The following is a 20662-nucleotide window of genomic DNA, read 5'->3' on the forward strand; positions in this document are numbered from 1 at the left end:
TATCAGCTGTACCAAGGTGGAGCCACGTACCGCTCTTTGCTAGAAGGAGCAGTGTGCCTGTTTTCCCTTCCTCAAAGGACTACGTACTGGGTGCACTCCTACCTTTGAGTCTTTAGCAGATGTTCGTCTCTCTCCCAGCTGTGGTTGAGGAACATGTGTTTTGCATTGTTTCTGCCAGGTAAACATCCCTCATGTCCCCCAGGCTGATGCTGATGACTTCTTTCAGGCATGTGAGTCATGAAACCTCTAGGAGAAACCTGAAAACACATATGAGCACCTGGAGCACAGAAACCAAGCTGAAGAGTAGCAGAGGCTGAGCAGATAGATTACTTCAAGGCCTGACTTACTCAGACCCTCACTGGATACTGGAGCTTTGCCCATACAGAAAGTTACCAGGTCCCTCAAGATCAAAAACGATAGCTAGCAGATAGGCTTTGCTCTTACTGAGAATGGTCCAGCAGTGGCTTCTACTCAATCAGTTTACCACAACTTTCTCCCTGTGCAAGAACTAACAGCTTGAGTAACATTCACCTATCCTGGCTTTTTCAGGGCAGTGCTGGAGAGAATGTGTGAAAACACTGAGTTTGAAGTAAGTATGGTTTAGTGGGCATGGTGGTGTTGAGTTGATGGTTGGACTTGAGGATCGTAGAATCATGGAATGGCTTGGGTTGGATGGGACCTTAGAGATCACCTACTCCAACCTCATCCAGCCTGACCTTGAACACCCTCAAAGAGGATGCATCCATAACCTCCCCAGGCAGCCTATTCCAGTCTCACCACCCTCATACTGAAGATCTTCTTCCTAAGATCCAGTCTTAACCTACTCTCCCTCAGCTTAAAACCATTCCGCCTTGTGCCATTTCTAGACACCTTTATGAAAAGTCCTTCTCCAGTCTTCCTGTAGATCCCTTCAGGGACTGGAAGGCAGCTATAATGTTCCCCCTGGAGCCTTCTCTTCTCCAGGCTGAACAACCCCAACTCCATCAGCCTATCCTCATAGCAGAGGTGTTCCAGCCCTTGGATCATCTTAGTGGCCCTTCTCTGCACTTGCTCCAACAGCTCTGTGTCCTTCTTGTGATGGGGACACCAGAACTGGACACAGTATTCAAGGTGGGGTCTCACAAGAGCAGAGGGGCAGAATCACCTCTCTTAACCTGCTGTCACACTCCTGTTGTGCCTAATTTGATGATCTTAGAGGTCTTTTCCAACCTTAATGATTCTATGACTCTGTGATTCAAGAAGCACTCACAGAGCAAACCTATGAAAGATTTTACTCACAAAAAGTCCCCTCTGACATCTCCTCTTTTAAGAGATAGTAGGCACAAGCAATCAAAGAAAGAGCCTAGAAGGATTGTATGCTAACTGTAAATGTGCTTTGCAGACTGCTCTCATGCTGATCTCCCTTACAAACTCATCCTTGGGATCTCTTAAAAAAATAAATTATAAAACATCAGAGCAAGTTTATCCATAACATAAGCAAGCTTCATTCCATGGATATCATTTTAGCAGTAGATGCAGATGGTGATCTACAGCAGCTTAGTAATCAGAAAGATTTTTTTTTCACTGGTCTGAAGTAGAAATCTCTCTATGGTCTGAAATTGGAGAACTTAACTGACGGCCTCTCTACAACAAAGGAATAATACAAAAGGAAAAGAGCCATGTGGAATATTTGTTATTATGATTAAAACAGGCAGCAGGTTAATTTCCATTCATCAGGTTTTACAGAAGGGAAAGCACATAGCTAAATGCTATGTAGCAGGTTTCCATTGCTACAGGGACTTTACCACAATAGAGTTAAAGCCCCATCCTCTGTTTCAGAGGGGCTGAAAGCCTGTTAGTGCTCTGAAATGATGAAAGCAAATGAAATTGAGTAGCAAACAAAACAAGTTCAGACTTGATCAGTGATGATGAGAGAACTCCAACCAGGTTCTCTTGGGAGCAATGATCAAGAATTAAAGTCTTGATTTTTTTTGTAAGCTAACAAATGAAGCTTCTTTATTCTACTTAAATGGGAGAAGAAAAGCCCTATTAAAGAGAGCTAACAGTAATACTAATCTGTAAGCTGCATCCCCGTTGGCCCCAGTAGGAATAAAAGAAAAGGAAAGGCTCTTCAAAATGTTTCAGAAAAGCCACACAAAAATGAGAGGAGCAAGAGGTAACTCAGATGTGCAACTGTGTGAAGGAAGAAAAGTCTGTTTTCACAACTGAGGAAAGAGGCAGGAGCGTGGGGTGCAGCTCTCAACCTTTGCACTCCAACCTCCCAAGTTTACAGTCTGTGGGCTGACTGCAGGGCTCTTGCCAGGTGTGTGAAGGTGGTCAGGGCTTGGGTTTTTGAATTTCTTTTTTGTTTTTGACTAAGCACTTCATTGCCCCAGGCACCTGCCTTACCAGGGTTACTTGGATTTCTGGCATGAATGATCTCAGCAGGTGGCTATGTGGGGGCAGCATGCCCATTCCTGGCCCTCTCTGCTGTCACATTGGCAGCCTTTAATGTATGCTTATCTCCATAGAAGTATTGCTTAGGCTCCAGATTTGGCCAGTTGTGAGACTGTGGCACCATCTGTAATCTGTACACCCTCTGGAATCACTGGCTGGCTTGCTGGCTAAGGGCATCTTTCATCAGTCCTGCTGTATCTCCTCCCATGTCCATGCACTCTTGGTGGCACCATTCAGTGTCACTGACTTGATACTATCTGACAGGGGGAGCAATAGCTGTGAAGACGTGTCAACATCACTGGATGCCAGCATGTGGAGGCAGCTTGAATGCATGCCCAGGACTCCTCAGGAACTAAGATGCTAAACCTTGGGGCTCATTCTGTACAACCACGGTGACCTGTGCCAGCTAGATTAGTAACAGGGTAATGCTGTAAGGACACCTGCCCAGTGATGGTGGACTAATCCTTCAGCAGGGGAGGAGAGAGAGAAAACACAGCTGAGGTGAGGCAGGAGATCCCTTGGGGTATGCTTAGCAATAAGCTAGGAAGGAACCATTGATACAAGAATTGAGGACAAAATACTCTTAGTAGTTTAAGACATAGAAAATATCGAGGATGAAGGGGATGTGCAGGGAAGGATAACTCTTGTCCCCATTGTATAAGTGCAGAAAGCAATAGTTGTACCAAAGTCTTACATTACTCTGTTTGTTTTGTTTTGTTTTGTTTTTTATGGACCTAGGCTTTCTGTGAACCAGTAACTAGTAAAGGACAATTTCTTCCTCCTCTTAGGTCAATGTTCAAATGTTAGTGATTAGGAAGAGTTCTTGGTATGCAGATTAAGACCCTGAGCTCATATAGTGTCAAGAAGTGAATGCCCAAAGGGAATCTTATCAAGCTGTATAAGCACTGAGCAAAGAGAAGTAAAGAACACAGAGCCAGAAATACGGGACATACTGAAATACAGAAAGTTCAGTTTAAACATAAAGTAAAATGTAGTACAAAGGTGGTCATACATTGGAAGAGGATGCTCACAGAGGTTGTGGAGTCAGTATTCCTGCAGATACTGAAAGCTCAACTTCACGCAGTCCTGGGCAAACTGTTCCATCTGACACTGCCTTGAGCAGAAGAGTTAGACTGGATGAGCTCCCTTCCAGCTGTCCCTATTCACCCAAACTCATCATGGACTGAAATTGCAGCATCTTGAGTGATCAGAACTTCAATTTCTTCTCACCAAAGTGTTACATCTTAGATAAATGTTCTCTCTTACATGAATGCTCTCTCTTACATAAACCTCACAAATTCTCCGTGTCTTACACTTTTAGGTAAATGCTGGCCCCTACAAATACAAGCAATGAAGTGCTTCCTGACTTGCTGTTAATGATTGCATCAAACAGGGCAGTGATGAAATCAAGGCCAAAATTGAGCCCCTTGGGTGACTCTCAGAACTTACAGCTGCCACATGCAAACCCCATTGCTACAGACTTGTGACAGAGAATAATCAAGTTAATTTGTCCAGGCTATAATGCGTCTGAGTTTTGTCAGTGATTGCAATACAAGAGCATGGTTGAGGCCCTTTGGGTTGGGCTAGAGTTTTCAAAGAACCAAACTGGTTCCTAATGCTAGGAGCTATGCTCAAATTATATGGCTATATATTTTAACTAGAAATCCCTTTTAATAACCTGGATTTAATGCATTTTACAATGTATTTATTATCTCACACTGTGATATTTTGTAACTTAGATTTTCAGCTAACGAGTAGCTCATCTAATGAAAATAATGATTTTTTCATGCTGAACTACATGGAAACTTAAAGTATTTCAATTAAACAAACCACCTCATTAGTGTGCCTTGATAATATAGTTGAGTTTTCTTTGATATGGTCAGAAATATCTAGCATGCTTTTGGGATGCAATCAAACCCCAATAAACTTGTTGCTAAAGACAGCTGCCTAGCACCATGTATTTCTTGAGCAATCAAATGACCTAGTTTAGAAGTGTTTGAAGCCATTTTACACTGTGGAAGGAGAACAAATTAACCTTGTTTAACAAGTAGTTTTCAATTTGTGTTCCAGGGCTCCTCTGCACTCTACCTCTCCAGTGCAGTAGCGTGGCCTTCTTTCATTCTTCCTGTTACATACCATATATACTTAATGCCACACCTTTGGGAAGAACCTCTCACCTGCTGCATGGACCTTAGGAGGAGGCACTATCAGCACACTCAAAATGTATCTTAAGTGACAGGGCTGGTTATCTGAGGTCATTTTTGCTCCTTTGTGCTCCGCAAAGAATAAAAAGAAAATCACAGCCATTATTGCCTTTCACTTTGATTTCTTTGCCCTATTCCTTTGGAAGGCTTGGTCAAATGAATATTGCAAAGACAGCAGAGGAATCTGCAGCAGAAACCCAGCTTTTGGTGGAGCCAAGACCAAACTGAGCTACATCTTTATTGCAGACCACTTCTGTGTCTGCATCTAATTCTTACTGGGATGTGGGGTCAGAAGTTTGGCTATTATAAATCAGCATAGCTCTGTTAAGGGAGCTGTTTTTTGTCAGATGAAGATCTGGGTTCATGTTCCCCTTGTTTCTCTGAGAATGAGCATATCTGGGACAGTAATTCTAGAGGGGTTAGTGTACATTAGAGATGGAGTGAGAATACTTTTTCTATAGGGTTATTGTGTATTAGAGCTGCACTGAGGTGATGTCTTTTAGGCTCTCTGCTTGGAAAATTTGATTTAGACCTGGCTCCCATCATAGGCCAAATAAATTGCAGGAAATCTCTCTGATCATTGAAAGTAATTAGCTACTCCCTCAGCAGCTGCAGTGGACCATACATTAAACACAAGATAGCTTCACCTTCTGTATGTATTCACTATAAAGTAAAAGCAGACATAAAGGCATTTACTAGTTGCAGTTTAGTCCCTGGACCAGCTTTCAGTCCAGTCTCTAGTCAGTTCTTTAAAACAGGACTTTTACATAGCTTTTTAGCACTGTTAAAACCGCATTAAACAACAATCAACCAACTAACCAAGCTGCTCACACACCAACCTTAACTGGTGAGCTGTACTATATTTGGACAGCTACATGGTATCCCCCGTCTGTATTTCTTTCTTGCTTCAGCAGCAAAACTAGAGTGGACCGTGTTACTTTTGTTTCTAATGAAGTTAATTTTTGATGCCTTCTGTTCTCAGCTCAAAAGATACGACAGTTGCCTTCGCCCTGTTGTAAAGAAATATTTACACCCAAAACGCAAGCTCTCATCCACCTACACTTGCCTGTTGCAAACCCCTAAGTTTTAAGCTTAATGTAAGTTGGCAGTGTCCCTTTAATCAAAATTTAATGCTTGTCTTCCATCTTCTCAAAGCACTTAAAATCTAGAGGCTTTAGAAGGGAGAGAATCATTAGTGCTGCTGTTACTCCTCTGCTCCCCGGTGAGTGGGAAGTTTGACCGTGGGGTGTTACACAAATGGGGTATTATTTTGTTCTCCATAGAGCCCTGTTTCAGAAGTCATGTTGCTTTCCACAGCCCCCTGTTTCAGGATTCATGTTGCTCTGCTGTTTCAGGAGTAGCCTGTCAGACTTTTGCTGCTCACAGGGAGGAGGGTGTAGAGTGATCTAAAAGTCTGCTTGAGGATAACATGCAGCCAACACTTCTCTTCAGAATTTTCGAGGAGGCCCATTCTTGCACACTCTGCACAGGCAGGCACTAAAATTCACCTCTGAGTATGTCAGAAATACTGCATTCTGCTATCTCAACTTCTGTCACAAGCATATCTGCTAAGAAAGGAATCAGCCAATTAGTCTGGGATGTTCGTAAGAACTCAGTTCCTACTCAGTCACTCCAGTTCCTGGACCTGTGAGAAGCTTGGCTTGCATCTTGGCAGCTGAGTGCTCAGAAAGCTGGCCATAAGCCCTTCAGAAAATCTGGCCTTGAATCTGCAAATATGCAACTCAGAAACCCCCATGAGGAGCAGCCAGTCTGATCCCAAGCAGAAGCCAAGGTCATAGCAAATTCATGGTTTTCTAGGGTTTTTGCCATGCACAGCAAAGTACAGGGTTGCAGAAATATTTTGTAGGCAGCTTTCTGTACAGTAACCTGCTGCTCTGTATGCACAGCTACCTAACATTGATCCAGGTGAGTTTTGCAGCACAACATTTTGTGTTGCTGTCAAGCACTGTGATATGCTTTACATTTTAATATGCTCCATTCTTTTCTTCTCACATCACTTTCTTTTCCTTCCAAATTCCCTTCAACCATGGCAACACAACCATGTTTTATATGGCATTACTTCTTTGTTGCAGAACTTCATAAATACTGATGTGTGAGGGAACTTCTAAGCCTTATTATTTTTTTTTTCTTTTCTGTTAAACATCAGTAAAAGTGTATCTGGACAGATATTTTAGTATGTCCCTAATTTTTAATGTACAATTTGAGTTGTACCTAGCAAGGAATATTCAAAGCCTAACATGTACATATGCTCTCTTTCTCTCTGCTTCCCTCCCTTTTGCTTTCAAAGTGTGTAGTGACATGCTGGACTTTTAAATTTGGAGATTTTTGTTCAGCTCTGACCTACACTTAAGCAAAATTGAATTGCAGAAGATCATCTGAATTAATTGAAAGTATTTGCCTGCTCTTCAGCATGTTATAGCACTGTTGTTACCATTTGCAGTGGGTTACAGTTATGCCTTTTAAAATATGTTCAAGCAGGGTGGTACCTTGATAGCTCCTGTACTGAAAACCAGTGTGAGGGGAGTAGATCCTGCATACAGTGGAGTGTGACAATCTAAAGGGTAGTAAACAGTGCAGTGAATGAGCAGCAGATCATCATTTGAAGGTGAATAATTCTACATTGACTTAAGATGTACTTACCTCTAGAGAAAACTCATCCAAAGAGACTGATACATTCCTATCTTCTTTAAGAAGGAAGGCATGTATGGAGAAGCAGAGTAGGGAGAAGGCAGGAGACAGCTCCTTTCATAGACTTAGCATTGAGATATGGATACACCTAACTGAAGAGGGAAGAGGGGATGCTTTCTTCTGTCTCCATATGATGAAAATAAAAAGTGATCAGGAGAGATTTTTGTTATCCTCTGGGCATTAAAAGCTTAAATGCAAAATGCATGAGTTATTATATCTGTCTAACTCTTAGGGGTAAATAGGCAGTATGGGGAATTAGTTGTTGTTAATTGGACTTCTGAGCTGAATTCCCAGGGTGCTGCACTGCAAGCATACCTCTTTTGTTTTAATATTGAAATAGGGAGAAGCCAGCTCTGTGGTGGATTCATTCCAGCATAGAACAGCAGAGCATGCTAAATAATCTTCATCCAAATACTTTGTCGCATTTGTTGAATGTAAATATTTTAGGGTTAATTTCTGCGTGGACTATAAAAGGCAATTGGTTTTCCATTGACCATTTAAAAACTGTAAGGCAGATCATCAAGTAGCATAAATTGCCTAATTGTTCCATAACATCTGAAGATGTGGCTCGCTGTTTCTTAAGCCTTCATCTAAATATGTAAAACTATTTCCATGAAATTTGGTGTGCTGCCAGTGAATCAAACTCTTCAGAACTGCATGGCAGTGAGTGCAGATACAATTTTATTATGAACAGAAATGGCAATCTTGAAAATCTTATTTTGCCTCGTTCTATCAACACCAGGCATGGTATTTCTTCTTTAGAAAGTTTTAATAACATTCACATAATAAATCCAAAGGTCTCTCACAACCTTGGGAGATGTAAAAAAAATAGGTTTCCATTCAGGCTTTTGTTCTAAGAGCCAGTCCAGTCTGCACATGCTGAAAAAAAGTGATAAAGTAACAATCCCCAGAGCAGAGGCCACAGGTCACACATTTATTTTAACACCCTGTTGTAGCTGATCCTTCTTGCATAGCTAATTGCTATTGGTATAATCCAAAAGGTAACCGAAAAACCCAAGCTAGCCTTGCATGTTCCTGTCAGTAAAACATCACAAAAAAAAATTAAAAGTCTTCTGAGGGTTCCTGAAGTGCTCAGAAAAAGCTTAGGGAGATATTTAAATGAATTGTAAACCCGTAAAGAAACCCCTTAAAGAAAGAAAGCAGCAAAAGCTTCCTGTATCACTTCATCTATTTTTACATCATGAACAGAAAAATATTATTTTAAAGGTACACTGATGTATTATTGACCTTTCATTATTCTTTGCCTCTGTTCTCATCCCAGTATGGTCAGCATTTGCCATGGTAGGTAGCCCTTCCCACTCGAAAGAGCAAAGCAGTAGCAAAGTGTCCAAAATGTCAGATCCCTTCAACACTAAGCTCTCTTTCAATAGTTTGGTCCCAGTCAATTCCAATTGTTTATTGGAATTGAAATGGAGTCTATTCTATACCTTTCTCACCTGTCATGTCAATTTATGGAAAGCTGTTTCTGAGTCATTTCTTGTGCTAAGCAGCTCTGGGGGGGAAAGCAGCTACTCCTAGTATTTGGTGTTTACTACTTTCCCAAAACTTCTGTGAATAAAGAACTACACACTAATTCTCTTGACACAATCCCTGAAATTTTATTGAATAGTAACACTGCTTACTCCTATTTTAAAACTAGGGAAGTTTGAGGCCAGTTAGGATTGGCACTTGGGTAAGTGGACTGACAAGGTGTTTGGGAGGTCACATGGAGCCAGCCAAAGACACTATGTTGCAGACACCCAAAATCACAGTAACCACCATCAGTGTCCACATGGCTGATTACACTGCCCTTAATTAAGCAATTTACCCAAATCTGCCGTAGGAAGCTGTGTCACAGAGGGTGCTTTGCCCCTTTGATCCTGGGTGCAGGATGCTGGGAGGCACATCTTTCTCACAGGGCAGGAGAAAAGCAATCATACCCCTTGCCTGGGGCAGCTGATGCTGGGGGGAAAAGCAGTGAGGTGACGATCTTGAGCAGCTGTGGAGGTGTTTCCAGCACGAGTCTTTCTGGAGATGTGAACTGCCTCCAGCATTATACACATTGCTGTGAAAAGGTTGCCTCTGTCTGGATGCCTCGATGGCCAGAAGGCTTAGTTGTGAGCAGCAGACAGGACCTGCCTTGCATTTCAGGATGAAATACAGCTCTCACAGCCTGGAAGAGCTGCACAGAGCCCATTTATTTTTTCCCTGGATGGACTGACAAAGCACCACTGCAGCAGGAGGACCAGCACAGGAGATGTCCCAGGCCAGGGACCCCTGCTTCATCTGGAGGACTGGATGAGTAGCAGCTGAGAAGCACCACCATGCAGAACTCACATCTCCACTGCGTGTGCTGCCCGCAGGCTCGGTGCCCTGCTCCCTCTTAAACGCTTTGCGCAGGGGAGAGGGGGAGTGTGCACAAAGCCTATTTAATTAGGCATTGTGTAGGAAGGATGAACTCCATCCCAAGTGAGATAGAGGATTTTGTCTCTCCTCCAGATGGTGAAATTATTATTATTTTTTTCCTAAGTCAGGAGAAAGTAAGCAGGTGTGAGTACGGGGCCTACCTGTATTGGTTTTAATCAGCAACTTTAAGCAAACTCAGTGTTCTCATCAGAACAGGGGAAAAATAAACAGCTGAGCACTGTGATTCATTTACACTTCAAATATACTTTGAGTTGGTTATTCCTCAATTAATCAAATAGCTGGTGTATCCCTAAAGTAGTATAAAGTGACACGCTGTGTGAAATCAATTTTCCCTTCCAAAATCATTAAATTCAGTAGCCTGTGACTACATCCCTGCTAATTCTAGTACCGGTCCTTTCATCCTCCATTAACTTTGGCACGCCTAACAGGCTGTCAAAAATAATTTCCCAGAACGTAAATAATTCAGAAATTAAAAATTAATAAATAATAACAGAGAGCTACTGGGAGATAGACTGGGTCAATTAGTCAGCTCTGCATTCTGTTTCTTCGCAGCAGGGGGGCAGCCACATTCGTTACTAGAATCTTTCCTCCGATTCCTAGGTCTGATTTACGGCTCTTCATTACTGGATCCAGTCAGACACAATTACCTCCATCACTATCTCAGTTCCTAACTTCAAAGAAACACACATTTTCTTGTCTGCTTTTTTTCTCCTTGCAGCAGCCTCAGCTTGACGTCTCTGGAATTTCTTCCACGCGGACTAATTAATAAGACTTTGACTTATCATATTCACTTCTCTTCTTTGATGTCCTACCTTAGTCAATCATCCTATTTAATTAGAATTTCAATGATAACTTTACTTATCTCATGGCTAGATGTAAATTAAAATAACGGGATTTTAATTCTCTTTCTTACGGGGTTATGACATTTCTGACAGAAAAAGTTTCAACCCAAATATGATGTTATGTACTTCCTATGCCAGGAGTGCATTCCACTAAATTGTTTTTCCCTTTGCTACAAAATAATTTTGCTTGTTTAACAAGCTCCACTGAAATGGAAATGAACTACAGTTTCTCTTAACATAATTTGCACAGGTCCGTGTTGTGGAAGGTTATGTTGATATAAATTAATATAATCAGATTGTGGCACACGCCACAGAGTTAACGAATGGGATTTTTAAGAACAAATTCTAACAAATTTTAAGAACAGTTCTGGAGAGACCATAGGACCTCTTTTTCTTTCTGCCTTTCCCAGCAGCTGAGAGCACTTTTCAAAGGTTACTCACTTCATTCTCTCATTTACAGACTTAATCCTGCTGGTTGTATCCAAGCAGCACCTGATGCTGGATTCTGATTTCAGTGAGACATTACTAAAAAACATATCTCTCTGCTGTTTCTAGGAATGGTATTGTGGTTGCAGCTTAACAGTAGCAGTAGATCCCTTAGCTGTCTTTCCCCTCCACAGTGCCCAGTATGTGCTTGCATGCAGGCTCACTTTCCTTCCCATGCCTCTTCAATTTTGTCAGCCTAGGATGGTTAGGACAGCAAACGAATACAAGTGAAAACAACCTCTCAATTTTAAATTGAAGCTTTGGGTGCAGGAGAGTCCTAGAAGTTCAATAGAGCAGAGGAGTCCTCCTGGGCCCCTAAAGATCCCTGGAAATAGGACAGTAGGACATGCTTTCCAGGGGTCCAGAAGAGCTTTTTGAGCCTTAGTCATTTGGGCACTCTTGTTCTTCCTCTAGCAGAGCTTCCTATGTGACCAAGTAAACAGCTGTGCACATGATAAGGACTTTCAGAAAAGAGAATTAAGGAGAGGACCATGTGGAAAAGTAAGGTCAACATACCAAGAACTGGTTTTAAACTGTGTATTAAAGTATTATTCTGTAAACAGAATACAGTGACAACTTGAAGGCTGTTGCAAAATGTACCACATTACTAATCTGCTGTCAGAGATGGTATCTTCCTAATCTTCTCTGGAGGAAAAGAGGTTTCCAATTTTACAATACCAATAAGCAAATGCACCCTGGAAGCCAACTTCTCATCTTTTTAAGGAAAAAAAGCCCACATCCTCAGGCCTTATGCTTCCACTGACAACCTAGAAGGGGGGAGAAATGGGCTTTGTAGGATGCCACGCTTACTTTTCCAAGTCGGTGCATTGTGCATTTGCTAATCTACCCCCTTTGTTGTATTCAAGGAAAGAAGAAAGTGCAGAAAGAGTTAATGAGACATGTTGGACATGGAAAATAACTGCTCCCAAAAGAGACAGTTTGGTACTGTGAATGGGTAGGAGCAGAAAAGAACATGAGAGAATCACTCGACTAGCACTAATCTGCACAAAATGGGCTTAGTGAGCTCCTGCTTCAAACTTTATCCTCACTTTAGATAGCATTAAACCAGTTGTCATAAAGCTAACATTTCTAGGTGCTCTGGCAAGCCATTTGCCTGATAGCCCTGCTCCTCTTACAAAATAAACTGAATATACTTGAAAAACTAGGCCAGTATAACAGCAGAAGTGAACTGCTGGAATTTAATTGACAGCTTCTAAAATTTAAACCAGTTGAGTTTAGAGCCCAAATTGGGTAAGTTCAAAAAGATATCAATACTTTTGTTCAATAATGAAATAGTTACCTGTTGCACTGACAACATCTACAATAAAGTAGTCTGTCACAATTTAATAGTGTTGTTCTTTAACAATTGGATTCTCTTACACTTTTATATTTAGGCATGATTATTTAATCTAATTTAATTGGCTTTCTTATTCCCTTCAGGGTTCTGGGCTTAGAAAGTTCGTATTAAATACTCTAATTGCTCTGAAATTCACTTGTCGTCTGAAATATGCTCCTATTTTAAATATACCCTAAAATCTAGTTCATACATGTTTTCCCTTTTTTCATGAATTACAAAAATTCTGGTTTCCATAATTTGCACTTAAAAAGAGTCAATAATTAAGCGAGATAATAATTATAGATCGAAAACAGGGGGTGTGTGTGTGGAATGTGGTACAATGAACTGTGAGTTACAAACCCATAAATAAGGCCAGGAGCTCACATCAAAGCTTTCTGAGCACATACTGATCTCCAAAAGCCAAGATGAAGCCACTAACGATGGTCTCCTCCATATTTAATGTGTGGGCCCCTGGTTATCGCTGTAGAATACTGCTCAGGCCAGTGAGCAAGAGAATATTTCAGGCCTTGCAGACGGTCCAATCCTGTGCTCCTTGCAAATGGTGATTCACCATTGATGCTACATGAAGGCTTTGCCTGCACAACTCAGTATCAATTGCAGCAGCGAGCACCACATGTCCACACACCCTGTGAGAAGGACTTTGTGTGACAGAATGTGGGAGTTTTAGGCTGATGCCTAGAAAATTTTCCACAGATCTTGAGCAAAACATGGTAGAATGTAAGTAAATTACCATTGGATGTAAAAGGGAAAATAATGCTAAGTTCTAAATAATCCTATTGGTCAGAAAACTAACATCTTTCTCTTTTCGGCTTCCTTCACTTTGGCAGATAGTAGCTACTGCTTCTGCTAGCTTGCTGACCTTGACTATTGGGGTGGTTTTAAGGCTATGCCTTCAGTTTTTTTTTTCACAGAGTTCGAGCAGAAAAGTAAAAGAATGTAAATAAATCACAACTGGATGTAAGAAAGAAAAAGATTATTCTAAACAGTTTCATTGGAGAGGTAGAAACCTTTAAGATTCAGTAGTCAAAACAAAGTTCAGTCTGTCTGGGCAATCTAGCCTCATTTGCTTCTGAACTGAAATTTCAACCCACAACTGTGTTCTTGTTGTGGATAAATACTGTCAGCCTATTCTCTGCTCTTCTCTCTCTCCCTTTTACCTTGTATAGGATCGCGGAAGGGAGCAGGGAGAGGGAAGCTGTTAGACAAAGCCAGGGGGGTTCTTGTGATGTTTATAAATTGTATATATATGTAAATATTGTATATTTGTGCTTGTAAATATAGTTTCATTTGCTTTCAGCTGAGCTGGTCTGGCAGTTTTATGTTGGGGGGGATTTCAACCCACCACACAAGATGGGACCACCATCAGCAGCAGAGGCTTGGGAGCAGAAGGGATGAAAAACGGTCTTTGATGTGTTAGTGCCAGGTGGTAGAGTGGGAGCAGGATTCACTATGGAGGATAGCAGGAACCTTCCTATTGCCAACCAGTTGCTGATTTCAGAGTACAGAGGTCAGCTCTGCTTGTCAATATGCCTCTCAGCTAGTCAGGGACTTGTGTGCATGGAATGGGAGCTGAAACAAACATCTGGGAGAAGAAATGTAATCTGGTGGGGCTCCTTTTATTGAGTGTTCCTCTTTCCTTAGTACTAAACCAGTTATTAATGGAAATGGCAAGGTTTAGATTGGATATTAAAGAAAAAATTCGTTATTGAAAGAGAGGTCAGGCAGTGGAACAGGCTGCCCAGATAAGTGGTGGTGTCACCATTCCTGGAGGTGCTCAAAAAAACATGTGGACATGACTCTTCAGCACACGATTTAGTGGTCATGGTGGTGTTGGGTTAAGAATTGGACTTGATGATCTTAAAGGTCTTTTCCAACCTTAAGGATTATATGGTTCTGTGGCTGTTAGAGGTAGCTTTTCCATGTTTAATTTTTTAAAATGTCAGATTTGGAAGATCTGGTACCACTGAAACACTGTTTATGGCTGCTGACAAGCCATCTTATGCTCCCTTAGCTCTTGCTGTTTCCTTTATTTTTTTCTTAGGGATCTTCCAGAAGCTATTAAATGTATAAGTCAGAAAACACAACCCAGCTGAAGAAGCTCATAAGATGCCAACTGCTGAGTGCTGTGAGAACATATTCAGGGAAAGATCAACCAGCCGTGTCCTGTTTACCCTGTGCTTTTCCTAGGTATCTATGGCTTGGGAATGAGACTTTGGGACAGGTGGACCTTTGACCTCACCAGCAAAGAGTTTTATATCTTCATATTCCTGCTTAAGCACCTGCCCCAAAGCACATGAGACAGTGTGTACATGCCCTGGTAAACAGGCAGGAGGATTTTCTGTCCACAATTCAGTCAGACTGGGGCAGGCCCTGGGGAAGGAAGGTGTTGCACAGCAGTAAGAGGGCACCTTGGGAGGAAGGGAACACTGCAAGGATAGCCTTCGGGTGCTCAAGGTGAAGTATTCTTGAACAACTGCAAAGAGAGGCAAGGTGCAGCCCCCTCCCCAGTGAGGCTGATAGGTGAAGGGGCACAGATTTCAAGGGGGACTGACCTTTTCCCCGTGCCTAAGAGCAGTTTCCAGGGCTGCTACCTGCTGGTTTGGCATGGAAAAACATGTGTCAGTGACTTGTAAGTGAGAGAACAGCAGATTGGGACATGGCTTATGGGTCTACAACTGTTAGTAATCTAGCAAAGAACAAAACACTCTACGGAAATTTAGAAAAATCGTGTTTTAGTAAAACATAAAAAAAATAAAAGCGGTGGGGGGGACAAGGGATGGGGAGAGTGCATGGGATCCTAGGGAAAAGTGTAGCATCTGTAGCGTAGAGGATTTAACACGTCCTCCCGCACCAGCGCCCTACCTCCTCCGTCACTTCCAGCACTCCCGACCGGGTCTGCCCCGACTCCGGCCGCTGAGCGGCGCTCCACCTCCCTTCTTCCGTACAACATGGCGTACCCCTGCGCTCCGCTTCCGTAGAAAACGATGGCTCCCACTCCCTACCGAAGGGGGCAGATACAGTAGAGCGCGTAGGCGCCACTATTCCTTCCGGTTCAAGACCGCCACAATATCAATGTTGACCGCCCACCCTTCCGCTTCCTCTTCCGGGTCTGGCGGCGCCAGGTATGGCGGCTAGTGGCTGGGGGATGTCAGTGGTCATCTGCCTCCATCCGCCGCCTGGCGGGTGGTGGGCATGGCTAAGGTCTTGGGGAGGCTGCGGTGAGGGACCGGCGGCACTGCTGGCCGCGCTTGGGCCGGCGGTGGGGCCAGAGCTGCGCAGCGGAAAGGCTGGGCCTTACCAGGCCGTCGCGGTGGGGCTTCCGAGAGGGAACTCGCGTTTCCCGGGCCGCAGCGGGCTGGAGCTGGGGATCGCGGCCCTCAGCCCTGTCGCGTCCAAAGCGCTCCAGGGAATGAGACGGAAGAGTTCCCTGTGGAGCTCTGAAGGCTGCCGGTGCTGCACTGGGCCTTTGCTTCGTTGCGCAGCTACAGGAGCCGGGTACTGCGGGTATTGCTGCCCTCGTCAAGTTGTGTTAGGCCCAGAGAAGGCTCCGATCTGGGCCTACAGTGTGACTAACAGTTTGGGGTTTGGTGAGATACAGATAGGATGGTGTTTGCTTCAGCAAATCGTATTCCACCCGCTGTCAAGTGTTTTTTTGGTTTATTAATGTAGTTTTGTAGACTGTTGCAGAGGAGGAGATGCTTTAGTTTTGTTAATAGAACCGCAGCTGCTGATTCAGATCTGTCGCAGTGCTTCAGTGCAGGTGATGCTGTGGTATGTGAACATCTCTGTGGACACTGAGCCCTTAAATGAGTGCTGCTCTGTTTCTGTCTAATTTAGGTGTTAAAAATGGTTCAGCGCCTGACCTATCGCCGTAGGTTGTCCTACAACACAGCTTCCAACAAGACTAGACTGTAAGTAAGATATAGCTCCTGAGAAAACTTAAGAACATAAATTACATGATTTGATCTGTTAACTGGGTATTTTTCTGCTGTGCTTAGGTCCCGAACACCTGGGAACAGGATTGTTTACCTTTACACCAAGAAAGTGGGGAAGGCACCAAAGTCAGCATGTGGTATTTGCCCAGGAAGACTTCGTGGTGTACGTATTAGCCTTACTGATATAAGCCACTTCTTTACAGCTATTATTTTCAGTACAAGGATCCTTTTTGAGTTACATTATATGTCCATTGGTGAATTCTTGTTAGAGCAGCTTTCTTCTTTAAAATATTCTTATCCAAATGTTGTAAGGTTTAGCTGGTAAAGTAAGCTTTGAAAGCTGAAGGAGTAAATGCTTTGTTAATGCTGGTGGTTCTCATTGCTGTTACATCTGAACCCTCTTAGTTTGTAAGATGTAACTGGCTGAAATTCTTAGAGCTAGGCTGGGATAATTTTGTAGGAGGTTCAGAAGTCTAAATTGGATCTATTAGATAGGCTTTCAGACAAACCAAGTCAGTTTTGACTTTCAGCTTCAGAAAAAAGAAATTAATGTTTTTAACATGATACTTTTCTCCAAAATGTTTTCTTGGTGTAATGTCATAACTCTTAACAGTGATGGGAATGTCTGAGTAATGTTGATCTTTGAGCATTTCCTATCCTTGGGAAAAATTAAAAAACCCCAATTTTATAATGAATATATTTTTGAACCCCCTGTGGTAGAATGAAAAGCTCAGCTGAGGAGTGCTGAAGATGGGTACATGCAAGAAGCTGTGGCTTGAGCCAATTTTTTTTGTATCTTGAATAGTCCGCTTCAGGTGTTCCTCCTTTTTGAAGCCATCAGAGTGATTTCCTTGTTAAGACTGTCCTACAAAATTAAGAGTCTTCGCATACCATTTCCATTTTTGCTTTCTGTAGGTTCGTGCTGTGCGCCCTAAAGTTCTCATGAGGTTGTCAAAAACAAAGAAGCATGTTAGCAGAGCCTATGGCGGTTCCATGTGTGCTAAGTGTGTCCGTGACAGGTAAGCTTACAGACAATTACCTTTTTATTCTTGAGGTTGCCTCATGCCAGATTTTTACATCTCACTGTTTCGTAATGTGGACCAAGACTTAGAAGACTCTTGTCTGATGTTAGGATAGTAAAATGGAGAGAGTGAGCATGGAGACACGTGAGCAGTGGTGCATACAATTTTGTCCCTTGGGTTTAAGCTAGTTACTGCGTGCAAACCTCTTTTGTAGAGTTGTTCTTCATGATTTCTTACTGTACCTTTGCTTTGGTGCTAAACTCTGCTCATTATGCAACTTTGTTTTTTTTATAGTGAGCACCCAATGTAAAGATTTTCCACTTTTGTTTTCTTTGGTCTTGTCCAAAGATACTAGTGTAAGATCAGTTGAGTTTTTGTCTTCTCTGTGGTGTTTTGGAATTAAAAGATATTAAATGGTTGCATGTTACACATCTTGAAATGGCTAAGCTTTATGATATCCTTTGCTGGGCCTCACTGAATTCAATTTTATTGTATCACACAGTGATAGCTGTGTGTCCCGGGCAAGTTTGAAGAGAAATGTCTAATACAAGAATGCATGCTCTCCGTGACTGGTCATCAGAGCAGCTCTCTAGAGTCAACAGTCTAATGCCAATTTTTTTCAGCTTGCCAGCACTTTTTTGCTTATCTTGCATGAGTTCTAGGTTGCATTAGATGTCACAGAAGATGGATTGTTCCACCTTCCATGCTGGACTTCCATAGAATAACTTTTTTAAAGGCAATTTTTTTTCTGAGCATTTTCTCAAGCGGTTTATGAACTTCATGAACGTCATGAGTATTACCTTATTTTGCCTCAGCCAAAATGCACAAGTCACTTCCTTCCCTTATTGGCAGGTTTTCTCCTGCATCTGCTTAGGTGTCTTTGTGTACTGCTAAAGTAACCATCTGTACCAAATGCGTTTGGAACGGCATTTTAGTGTTTTAAGGGAGAAGAGTGTGGATGGTATACTTGTGCTTTTAGCTCAAAACTGTTGAGTGGGCTGTTGATCTGAGTAGTACCACTTAAGTCCATCTGCACAGTGGCCTCACATGACTTCCATAAATAATTGTATTTGGGCATGACTTGCCAGGGTCTTCCTTGTTTATGTGCAGAGGAGCTGTAATCATGAGAGGGAAAACGTTCTGGTTTTGGTAACTGGACTCGTGCAAAGTTTTCCATTGTTCTGAGGAATAAAACTGACCATGACTGATCATACCAGCTCTGACTTTAAGAACAACTAAATTAGTTTGCTGGTGAGGAGTTTCAGTTTTTACCTTTCAAGTTAGTGAAGGTGTTTGTTTCCAGTGTTCAGCTGTCAGGTGTTGCCTTGCTTGCCTGCAAGCTACTCACTGTAAATCTTGCAGGCACACTCTAGGCCTTCTCCAAACCACCACATTCATAAAGTGCCACCATCCCTGTCTTTTGGTGCTGACAGGAATGTGGATGGCTTCCCATTTTATGTTATTGTGGAACTGATACCATGTGGGCAATGAATATTGGAGACGACAAAACTAATTGTGGCTTGGTTTTATTTTTATATTGTTATTGAAGTAGACACATGTCCTAAAGTTATTATTTTCCTTTCCAGAATCAAGCGAGCTTTTCTTATTGAGGAGCAGAAGATCGTTGTGAAAGTGTTGAAGGCACAAGCACAGAGCCAGAAGTCAAAATGAATCTGTTTGTAGTTTCAGCCCAATAAATGAAAGTTCCACTTTTCTTGTGTCTTGTTGTTATATATACTAGTCAAAGCTGGTAGAAGCTGCTTCTCAAAGCTTGTGTAGCTTGTGTTTTGGTACAGCAAACCCTCTAGTCAGGATGCTGTGTCCTGTTCTGCCTACAGAGAGAAATTTGGTGGAAGTAGGACTGGTTAAAGAGGACTGCCAGCTCTGTCTCCTAGAGTCCTGTAAGAGAGGTTGGAGTATCTTTGAGCAATACAGGTTGTGTTTTTTCATGACAACATCTCTATGAAGTTATCAGAGGACTTGAGGCTCAGAAGAAAGTTAGGAATCTGAAGAAAAGCAAAAGACGACTAAAGACTGATAAGAGATTGTCAGGTGAAGAAAAGGAGAACTAGCATAGGCCTAAGGGAGACTTTGTGCTGTCGTTACCGTTGCTTGAATCTGAGGGTGGCAGGGAGTAGTCTGATTCCTTGGTGGTGATTTGGCAGTGCTAGGTTAATGGTTAGACTTGATCATCTTAAAGGTCTTTTCCAACCAAAACCGTTCTGTGAGTGATGCATCAAACATCTAGATCATCTAGAGCACTGTCTGCTCCTCTCTGATTTGGGTTAGCTGTGGAGCTTTGTCAGGGCAAGGGGAAGACTGTGTGCCCTATGACAAGGCTAGCTGTATTTTGGTAGGTGTTGCACTGCACATCTGTGTGCTGCAGGCTGGGCATTGTCTCTCCTGTGCCTGTAATGATCAAGCTGACAGGTCTGGTCAGGGGCTGTTGCACTGAGCAGTGGCCAGCTTGCAAGATACTAGGTAGTGATGTTGGTTTCAATGGCTTTGGAAGCCTGCAAACAAAAATATGATGCCTCCTTTCTGCTCTGAATTTGTCTGTCTGTGGATTGCAGTGAGTTCATGCTATTAGGTTTTTCTTTTTTGAAGCAGCACATTGGGACCTAGGGAGGCACATACATTTAGTAATGAAATTGCCTATCAGTCTCCCTCAGAGGAAGCTGAGGGGGAAGATCTTTCAGTGCCTTGATAGGCACCCAAGGCACTTTGTCCAGCCTGGAATCTTTTTGACTGAGATGTGCATAGCTCTGGGACTTGCCCATTCAGTGCCCTGGTGTTACCTGCTTTACATCTGAGTCACCAGATAAAGGGAACCCACACTGCTGTGATTTCAGATACTTTACTCTTAAAAATCAGTGCTTAGCTAAAGGTCAGAGAGAGAATTAACCAGAGCACAGATGGATAGAAGACACTTACCTATATAAATGAGATTAAGTGAGAAACATTCTAAAACTGGAAATGCAAAACAAATCAAAACTTGAACAAAGAGGTTCTGCTGAGGCATTTTCTTGCAGGCATTTCTCTTTGCCACTAGTGTTGCTCGTATTACCAGGGGCTACTGTGGTTGTACAGCGCTTGTTCTGTCCCCACAGGTGAGAGAAGTTTTTTCCACCAGTTCTGGAGGGGTGACTGGTCATCCTGTTCTGTGTGCTCATGTTCCTCTGAGGGACCTGGGGAACCAGGTGACAACTCTGCTTGGGTCTGAGAGCTTGGCAGCAGCAGCCTG

General features: G+C 42.6%; 1 protein-coding gene across 1 annotated transcript; it reads left to right on the forward strand.

The window, feature by feature from the left end:
• The first annotated feature begins 15426 nt into the window (after positions 1 to 15426).
• RPL34 (ribosomal protein L34) lies at positions 15427 to 19122 on the forward strand. Its single transcript, XM_054382804.1, has 5 exons — positions 15427 to 15583; positions 16299 to 16372; positions 16460 to 16559; positions 17312 to 17415; positions 19005 to 19122. The coding sequence occupies exons 2-5, from the start codon at positions 16308 to 16310 to the stop codon at positions 19087 to 19089; spliced, it is 354 nt and encodes a 117-aa protein (XP_054238779.1). The 5' UTR covers positions 15427 to 15583; positions 16299 to 16307; the 3' UTR covers positions 19090 to 19122.
• Positions 19123 to 20662: the final 1540 nt, after the last annotated feature.

This window comes from Indicator indicator, chromosome 8 (assembly GCF_027791375.1).
Source record: "Indicator indicator isolate 239-I01 chromosome 8, UM_Iind_1.1, whole genome shotgun sequence".
NCBI lineage: Eukaryota > Metazoa > Chordata > Aves > Piciformes > Indicatoridae > Indicator > Indicator indicator.